Raw genomic sequence first — 10278 nt, forward strand, 5'->3', positions numbered from 1 at the left:
TCACATCATAATATTAATTTTCCGTGCTAGTTTTACAAAGGAGGTAAAAAGAACCGAGCCGCGCACTCGAATTAGAAAGGTTTTGGACCTTAGCCAGGTCTTCTGATGATAACGCGTTTGAAGTCGGGGCAAATTTCAAAAACCCCGAGGCATATTGATACTTTAAGCCGCAGATCAAAGATATCAAGTGGCGTTGAGTCTTGATAGCTGAAAGATGGAGGAGCGAATGATGACAGATTTTTAATTCTGATTTTAAGTTTTCGAAAGAAGTTTTTGACGTGAGCGTGATGAAACTTTGTTGCTCCCGATTTCATTGTTTATTTCGTCAGTTGCTAACCTAAATCGATCGGACGAGCTTGAACCCGTTGTTAGTAAGCATTGTGCAGAGCAGCAAGTGCCTAAGCATGTGTGTGTGTGTGTATGTGTGTGTGTGTGTGTGTGTGTGTGTGTGTGTGTGTGTGTGTGTGTGTGTGTGTGTGTGTGTAGCAAAAGTTGTTATAAGATTCTGAAATCTGGCTGAATTTGTTCGCCATACTCGTATACCCACACACAAGAAATAAGCATTAGAAAAAAATTATATGTTGGATAAAATTGTATGTTCAAGACCAGAAAACAAAAGAAAAGTTAATTTTTCTTTTCTATTAGGATATATCATTTTAGAATGATAGGTTTAATTTTTGCATGTAAATTATCTTACCTGAAGTAAAAACTTCTAATCCATCGGTTGAGTGTATCATAAAGATAAAATTCAGATGTTTAGTTTTGTTATACAGTACAATCCCGATTATCCGCGGAATTGGGTGGCGCGGCCTCCGCGGATAATCCAAAAAAATCTAAAAACGGGTATAGCAAAAGAGAAAACAGTCATTCCAACTTTGAAAAATCGTTTTATGTACAATAAAACGTAAAATAAACAGCAGGAAATGTTTCACTAACGCTTAATATTTTAGTATATCACTCAAAACTAACCTAAAATGCATTTTGTGAATGAAAACAGAAAAGTGCTTTCCACTTACGAGAATCGTCAAGGATACACAGAAAAATTAATACTGTAATGTATTATGTAATTACAAAAGCATAACTGTAAAACTACACCTTTTTGAAGAAATCAGTCATTTGTGCTTGCTTCTTGCTTTGGAAGCATTTTCTCTTTGCTTGGAAGCAAAAAAAAAAAAAAAAACTTAGTGCGGCAGGCGCGGATAACCCGCCCGCGAATAATCGGGTGTCTACTGTATTAACATCCCGTTTTAAAGCAACACTAGGGTTATTTTGGAACGAACCTCATAATTTTGAAACGCGGTCAGATGGACGACACTTGAGCTGGCACCCCCTCCCCTCTCCATACCAGCCGGAGGACCTTTGACCCGGACATTTAACATGCACCAGATCTGCTTACATGACGGTTTTTCGGTGGAATCGGGTCTCGAATCTGAAACGCTCCGTTCCGAAGCCGAGACCTTACCACCAGACCACCGGGGCCATTAAAATTCAGATGTATTTGAATTAAACAAAAAACATTTGTAACCTTCTTTGTTTTCTTTTATTATTGTTATAATCATTAAATATGTTTAATTTCGCAGTCACATGATATACGTATATATAAATGCGTTTTGCATCTCATGATTCTGCCTGAGAGATACGCATTGGATTCTTAAATTGAATTGGCGCGATTTATTTGACGTATATCGCAACAAAGGGGGTTTAATATCCAATAGTCCAAAGAAATTTACGTAAGAAATTTTTCTACTGTTGCCAATTTTTACTTTCCTGTGTACGAAATATAAAGTGCTGCAATCGTTAAAAACTTCGAATTCGAGATTTTGACGAGTTTCCATATTGTAGACCTCCCTCAGTTTTAAAAACACATTTTTAGAAAATGTTTGTCAGCCTGTGGCAAAGGTAACAAAAACGCTTTGAGCTAGACAGATGAAACTTGGTATACAGTCTATAAATTAATTTTGTAGATTTCTATCAAATTGCGAGTAAAATCCGTTCAACGAATGTGTCTCTGTCCGGTATTTCGGATATACGTTAATACGATAACTAGAAAACGCAAGAAGCCTAGATGGATACAATTCAGTATCAATCAGTATATCTTATTGGAGCTCCCTAAAAAAGCCCATTATTTTTATTTCCTCTAGAAAAGACTCATTTTACTTTTTCGTATACGTAGTATAGAGAAAGTATAGTGTAATGTCCTGATCTAGACTGATCAAATAACGAAGCAGAATTTCCAGACAATTCTTTATTTTACAGCCCTATATATACAAAAAACAACTTGTTCTAATCTTGGTTAAATAAATAGTTATTGACACTTGTAGTAGGAGATACAACAGTCAAAGTCGAAGGGTTTCTTGAAACTCAATTGGTTTACGGACTCCGAACTCTTAGGCGTAGTCCAACAGTCTCCCGCGATTCGTTTCTCCTCTTCCCTAAAAAAAAAAATCTCCGCACTTTATTTCGGCGACAATCTCCGCCTCTTAATTTACATTGGTCATTTGAGCTCTCTTTCGGCCAATCGGGGTTCAGCAATATGCTCTCTCAGCGCCGCCAGTGGGTCGTGGGAAGATCCTTTCACAAAGAGAAACATCTAGCATCCAGATGTTTGGACACCCCTTTCTCTTTGAAGGTACTATCAATATCTCTTGGACGAGGAATTCCCACATGTGGTCTTTTATTGTAGTCGCTAATGAACAGATGTGGGACCACCCAGGTGAAAAGATCCACCATCTGGCTATCTCGAGGAGTTTAGTAAATAACAGCGACGACACAGCTGGCTGTAAATGTCTTATCAGTACTGGGAAACGGGGAATGTTACAATAGTAATCGTCAAAAAAATCTGAATTCGAGATTTTGACGAATTTCTACATTTGAATATCCCTTAGTTTAAAAAACACATGAAATGTCCATCTGTCTGTCTGTGACAAAGATAACTCAAAAACGCTTTGAGATAGATAGACGGGTAAAATTCGGTAAACAGTCTTTGCACCGAATTTGTATATTTCTATCGAATTTTGAGCAAAATCCATCTTGAAGCAGTCTGTCTGTCTGATTGTTCTGATACGATAATTACAAAACGAAAAGAGCTAGATAGAATTCAGAATTCAGCGCAAAGGTTTAACATCGATAGTGTGGAGCATCTGTCTGTCTGTACTTTAAAAGTATGCCAAAGATGTAATGACTTAAATATATCAAATTTGGTATGGAATTTCGCGACTACAAGGATCAAATCACTGAGTCAATTTATTTCAATCGGTCGGGGAAAACGCGTCTAAAACACAAATTCGATTTTCGGATACTATTAACTGCATACCAGGAACTAAGCGCCAAAAATCTCGCCAAAAGCCATACGATGGATTCAATAAAACTGTTAAATTTATGCCAAAGCTTCATAGTTCGTAACTATTATACGCCAATGCAATGCAAGACGTCCTGTAGGGTGCCTTTATCTTACCGGTATCTTTATGTACACTTTTATCAGAGAAGACGCTAGAAATTTTTGGAAAGATCTCTTGCGCTGATTATTATTGAAGACACGTGACTAAGTTCGGGATGTTTTTGTTTTTTTTAAGAACGTTTAAAAATACTTATATGTTTGAATTTTTGCATAAAAAAGACAGAAAATAATATCTATGAAACCAAATTTTACCTGTTAAATGCCAAAATTAAAAAAATAATAATAATGGACCTTTTTTTATCATGTGAGAACATGATGTTGTTTTGGTTAGGGGGTTTTGAAGCTCGAAATCGCGTAGGCAATGAATAAAGCATAAATGGCAATTTTCATCATCATCTTTTAATCGCAGATATCAATGTTGATTATCAACTGGTTAGATAGTGTTATAGGCACCGGGAGAGGCGCAGAATCGCATTATGTTATGTCCTTTCAATTACTGTGAACATAATATCTCGATGTTATCAGTTTGATAAAAATATTTTAATATATGATTTTTAAGTCAATGGTTGTGGTTGTTGTTGTTTCTAATGGCACTTGTCATAGAAGTCAGTGATTTTAAGCCAAGGGTGCGTCCCTTATTTTTCATTAGCGCCATATCTAGGGATCTAGGGCCAAGAGTACGACTTAGCTACACACACGTCACAACCCTTTTTTCGGGGCAGACTTCATTCATTTCATTCACTCATCCACAGATCGTAATTTAGACCTGAATCAGAGAACGATCATCCCTGATCCAGTACCCCCAATGGTATTACTCTCGACTTGGAGGACTTTGGGACCACGACAGATTTATTTGTGCGCCAGCCGTCACACACACGGTGAGTCTTCGGCCGGCGGCGCTCGAACTCGCAACCCAACGGACGCGAATCCAGCGCCCTACCAAACAGGCTATCCCGGCCACTATTTGTTTATTATTATTATTATTGTATTTGTATCGATCGTGTGTTTTGTGGGTCAGAGTAAATTTTGATATATGGTTTTTATCACCAAAATAATAAATTTGTATAAAATTGGGATGAAATCCATGCTTTGTATATGAATTTGACAATTCAAAAAAGCAACAAGTTAGCTAAATGAAATGTGTGTGTGTGTGTTTTATCGCTATATTATAACTATAGATTTGCATCTAATTTTACAGTCAATCAAAGAGAAGAAGTCTAAAACGCATATTGGAATCTTTTTATACTATAACAGAATTTGACTCTAAATGCACCGTGGAAGCATACAAGCTAGTTAAATGGTTGTTTTTTTATTGTTTTGTTGTTGTTATTTTCCTTCTATTATTCCTAAGTTAATCTAATTAAACCTAAAACCCTCTTTTTCCTGCTTTTTTTTATTATTATTTTTGATTCTATTATGATTCCTATGCTGAGTGAAAATTTCCTTTCTATATTTATTTAATTAATCTTTTTTTTCCCCCTAATATGAGAATAACTTGTTTTTTCAATCTTGCGCCCAGGGTATGATGCCCACCAAAGAGCTCCCCGAGAGTGGCGGGGCATTGGCAATGAAAGCTCTCGGCTGGGGCACATTTTATGCTGTTTCTGGTTTCAGCGTCTTCTGTTTCGGAGTGTGGAAAATGATGGGAGTGAAAAATGTAAGTATGGGCCTTGTGTTCATTTTCTCATTGATAATATTGCTGTTAACTAACTCATTATGTTTTTTTTTTCTTTTCTATTGGTGTTATTTTTTAAATTAAATTTAATCATATAGGAAATATAATAAAATAAAGTTTGATAATACAAAATATACATTAATTTAATATTTAAAAATCTTTGCGAGACTTTTTTACGCCGTTCTTTGATCTTATAATTCGATCTTTGCCCGAAGTATCTTATTGACGCTAAATTCACTAGCTTTTCACAATCAATGTAAAATCCATATCAAAAATTGATTTATCTCTTCAGAGAAGTCGTTAGCTCTTCACAATCGTCGTAAAATCATTATCAAAAAATGATTTATGGATTCAGGGAATTCGTTTGATTCGCTTTATACATTCAGGAAATTCCTTGACTGATGCCAATAACCATAAAATCCGCATTAAAAAAAGTGCTTTATGCATGCAGGGAATTCGTTAATCCATCACAATCACGTAAATTAAAAAAAAAAAAAACTGTGCGAAATTTCTTAATTTATCACAATCCGCATCATAAAAAACTCCATGCAGAATTCGTTAGCTCATCACAATCACCGTACAATCCACGTCAAATAAACGCTTTATGCATTCAGGGAATTCCTTAGCTTATCACAACCAACCTAAAATCCACCTCAAATAAACGCTTTATGTATTCAGAAAATTCCTTAGCTCATCACATTCACCATGCAATCCACGTCAAATAAACGCTTTATGCATTCAGGGAATTAATTCCTTATATTATCACATTCACCGTACAATCCACGTCAAATAAACGCTTTATGTGCATTCAGGGAATTCCTTAGCTTATCACAATCAACCTAAAATCCACATCAAAATATGCTTTATGCATTCAGGGAATTCGTTAGTTCTTCACTATCACCGTAAAATCTTTATTAAATATTGCTGTATACATTCAGTGAACACTTAGACCAAGTTTAAGTTAAATAAATGGATAGGCGAATTCGCCTTCTTCCGGCTGAGTTGTTTTGAAGAAAATTATACCTAACCCATGCTCATATTTAGCCAATAGTATATCCAAGGATAGTCAAACATTGCTAAACCCATGCATATCAAGCCAGCCTGTTATCAATCGTTATTTAAAGATTTTGCATGTTAAAATCGTTTAGTAGATTAAATTGGAAATAATTCTTCATATTATAAAAGTGTTTACCAGTTTGAGTATTGCTATGCTGTGCATACAGTGCCAGTTAAATCCTCTTTTCGATAACATAGAGCAAATAATCGGAAGTGACAATAGTGTCTCCATTTGATCAACATCAAGTCATACTGAAGCTCAAAAAATTTCTGAATAAAAAAATTATATAAGAAACATCACCATCACCTCAATACTTGAAACACATCCAACAATTAAATAGTAGAAGGGTTTGGGCATCATTTACGATTGAAAAATGCTGCTTCTGTTCGAGTCCAGGAGGAAGACTGCCATCATCTTGAATCACATCATCCTTGTAAAAAGCGTCATTTTCTCTGTTTGTCTCTCTGTCCTCTCTTAGTCTCTTTTCAGAATGCATATTGTTACGAATTTTCCGAGGTTCGTTTGGATAGTGGGAGTTATATGGTGTGGAGAACGCTCAATCAGCAGGCGGCAGTAGAAAAATAAAACAACGACGTTTATTTACACAAAGACGACAACTTTATACAGCGTAGAAGACGATTATCTTCAGGCGAGACGTGCAGCATACAACAAGACTCTACTGCAGACAGTAGCGCACAGCTTAGTTCAGCACTAGCTTGACTCCGTCGCTGCTCTGCTAATCCCTGGAATTCCAGTTCTTCATCGTCGATTCCGACTACTCTCGCACTCAATTTACCGTAGATCCCGACTACTCTTCTCTGTCGCTTCCAACTACGACTCCGATCTGGTTCACGACGACCCGGCAGCTGCTGGCTGCTCCTTTTATAGGTCTCATGAGGCGGGGCTAGAAGCCTCTCAACCAATCAGGAACGTTCGAGGCGTATCTCGGTTCCTAATGGACGGATCGGGAAAATTCTCGATGTTTCGGGTATAATCTATTTTGGCGCCAAAGTCGCCAAATGGTCTCCACGTTTGTCACCTAGCCCTGGGACCTCTAATGGAACCAACTATGCTGGGAAGAAGCATCACAGATACGTAACAATATAGTACTTTAAAAAGAAGACGTTTCATTCATAAAGACAAAAAATATTTTAGAATTCACGAATCTATATACTTGAAATTATTTTCATGCATGTTAGCTGTAAATGCAGTAAATCTAAAGCACTTGCAACTTTGAAATGCAACCCTTTCAGCCTTAATGGGCATTTATGTCCTGGGTCAGACTTCATTCCTTATTGGGCAACTAAATCTTACTTTTACATGAGTTATTGTAAAGAGAACCATTTATACAAGAGATTTGAAATTTTAATCATACGAAAGCCCAATCGAAAGGGTTAATACGCTGTAATAGTAATGATGACTAAATATGAAACTCAAAGCCCGAATTTTAAATTTTAATGCAAAAAATATTTTAATTAATATTTTGTGTTGTTGGAAGATTTGTTCGCATTTGTCTAATAACTGCTACAAAAAAATTTAGGCACCACTAAAAAAAAAAAAAAATGTTGTTCGAATGAAATTTGCTTTGTACCTGTGGTATAATTTACTGTATTTTATTATTTTTTTAAAATAAAATTATCATTTGCTGATTAAAATTTAAATTCCTATATGATAATTCCGTTCTTTTCCACAAAGTATTTAGGATTTTATTTGAACATTTTTCTCTAATATTAAACAAGAATGATCAAAATTCATTTTTCATTGATTTTTAATTAGTTGTTTTCCTGAAATTTTCGTGCTAATTTGGCAAGGCGCCAAATTAAAAAATCCAGAATCATGAATATCGTTTTTAAACTATAATAATAAAAAAAAAATCGCTTGCAGTTAATTTATTAATTTCATTGTCTCTCTTTCTCTCTCTTCATTTTCAGTTATTAATTTCGATTTTTATCGTCTGCATTTCACTAGACAATATCTTTGTCAAGAAAAAAAATAATAATAATAAACATGCAGATCTGATATGCTCTTTAATTGAAAGTCGGTTGCGAAATTGTTTTTAATGTTTTATTTAAATTGGTGTAATATGAGTATCCCTAGCAGACTAATTACTCGATTTAACAAAAAGGTAATGTAATGTAATAAACTTTTTTAATGAAATTATGAAAGTTTTGTAATTAAAAAAAGAATTTTGTATTAATAGATTCAAGTTTTATTCGTAAAAGTAAAGGAAATTTTTATTTCAATCGATCCTTTTTGAGTTTTTATAATTGGAGATTTTTATTAGTTTACACAGCGAATCATAGGAATACATTGGCTCTTTGCAAATTAATATATTTTAACATTATATAAAATACACAAAGAATCCAAAGAATATCAATTGGCTAAATATCGCGGTTACCGAGGGACTAGTAGACTAAATGTTCTGTCGATTAAATGGATGTGGCTGAATTAGAAAATTACATCAACCGATTTCACTAATTTAATGCATAATATATAACTTGTTATTTCCATTGCTTTATATTTTCCTTCATTATCATTTAAATATTGTTAAAAATCTGTAATATTGCTTATCCGATCGGTAAGTCTCCTGGTAATATATAAATACTGTTGAATAATAGTAATATAATATAGTAATGGCTGTATATGGGTTATAGTAATGGCTGTTGAAATGGATGCGGCGTCAGTGACTTCCGATCTTGGCGAGAAGTTTGGCAACCATTTCTTGACTTGGCGATTAAAGTGAAGGATCCAGAATCTTGTAGTTACACCATTAAGACTCGAGTTCCTACATTTCTTATAGAACATTCAACGACCTGTCATGAAGGTAAAAAGCCCGAGACATAAGGCAGGAAGAATCAGTCGAGTAGTAGCTGTGTTGAGCTGTTACCAATAGTTGAGCGAAGTCTCTCCTGTGGTATTCTTGGAGTATTTTGTGATAGTACAGTTGTTTATTAATGATTTGCTGCTTTTGTGCTGCCGTTTACTTATGTATATACTTCGTTTGTCTTTTTCTGCTGTGAATTCGAGCTTTTATTTAGAATGTAGCGCCTTTATCGGCTATTGAGTCTGTTGGACTTTTTCACTGCACAACTCACAAACGTATTTTGATTCTTCAATAACAACATATTATTCATCTTTAAAAAAATAAAAACTTTTATACGTTTTATTAATTAAATATTTTAAAATATTTTGGTTCATCTTATCTAAATCTATTTTTTTTTTTTTTTTTTTAATATCTGTAATGTTTTATCAATCTTAATTTCTCCAATTTTTTCAGCATATAATTTAAATAGTTTTATATATCATATCCTATCTTATTCTCTTATAGCTTGAAGAATTTCGTTTGAAAGTTGGCAATGCTCTTCCAAGAATTCCGAAATCAGAAAATCCTGGACGCTCTGAGTTCAAAAATTTGCGTGAGCTCTTGAATTATATCATAGAAGAAGATAAAAAAGGAAAGAAAGACAGTTGATTTTTCTTGTTTCATAGGAATGTGCCATTTTTGAATTATTGTGTTCATTTTTGAATGTAAATTATCTTATTAGAAGATAAACTTTCAGTGCATCTGTCGTGTGTATCATAGAGATTAAGATTTAAATGTATTTGAATTTAAAAAAAATTAAAAACCTTAGTCTTTGTTTTATTTTATTACTAGCTTTTACCCGCGACTTCGTACGCGTGGAAATAGATTGGAATTTATAGCATCAATGGTTTTATCTTTTGTTACTCCTGCGCATGCGTAAATTTTCAACGCCGATTGGGGCAACACAAATGTATGAATTTACTACACCAGTTAGGGTAACATAATATCGATTATAAATTTTTAATTTCTTTTATTCTGCTTTATTTTAATTCAAAAGTACTTCAGAATGAATCCGAAAGATCGATTCATTAACAATGTTTAATTTTAAATGTATCGAACATTAAGAAAATAAACAGAATCGTTTGAAATAATAGTCAAAATCATGTTAAGCCTAATCTCATTGGCGTGGGGCAAAAAAAAAAAAACCCTGAAGCTTTACTCATTTGGCAGATTTTTGGCGGGAAAGTTAGTTTTTAATTAATAAACAATTAAGCACTCAATTAACCGGAATAAATAGTAGCCTATGTCCTATTCCAGACTATAATCTATCTCTCAGCTAAATTCCA

The 10278-nt window shown here is 34.3% G+C and overlaps 1 protein-coding gene across 1 annotated transcript in view; it reads left to right on the forward strand.

Annotated features, from left to right (window-relative positions):
* LOC129976213 (transmembrane protein 242-like) overlaps window positions 1–9775 on the forward strand; it is a 48004-nt gene extending 38229 nt beyond the window's left edge. Inside the window, exons 3-4 of the mRNA XM_056089664.1 lie at window positions 4917–5054; window positions 9458–9775. Of these exons, the coding sequence (XP_055945639.1) occupies window positions 4917–5054; window positions 9458–9601 (282 nt within the window). The 3' untranslated portion in view covers window positions 9602–9775. The remainder of the gene's footprint in view (window positions 1–4916; window positions 5055–9457) is intronic.
* Window positions 9776–10278: the final 503 nt, after the last annotated feature.

This window comes from Argiope bruennichi, chromosome 7, assembly GCF_947563725.1.
Source record: "Argiope bruennichi chromosome 7, qqArgBrue1.1, whole genome shotgun sequence".
NCBI classification, from domain to species: Eukaryota; Metazoa; Arthropoda; class Arachnida; order Araneae; family Araneidae; genus Argiope; species Argiope bruennichi.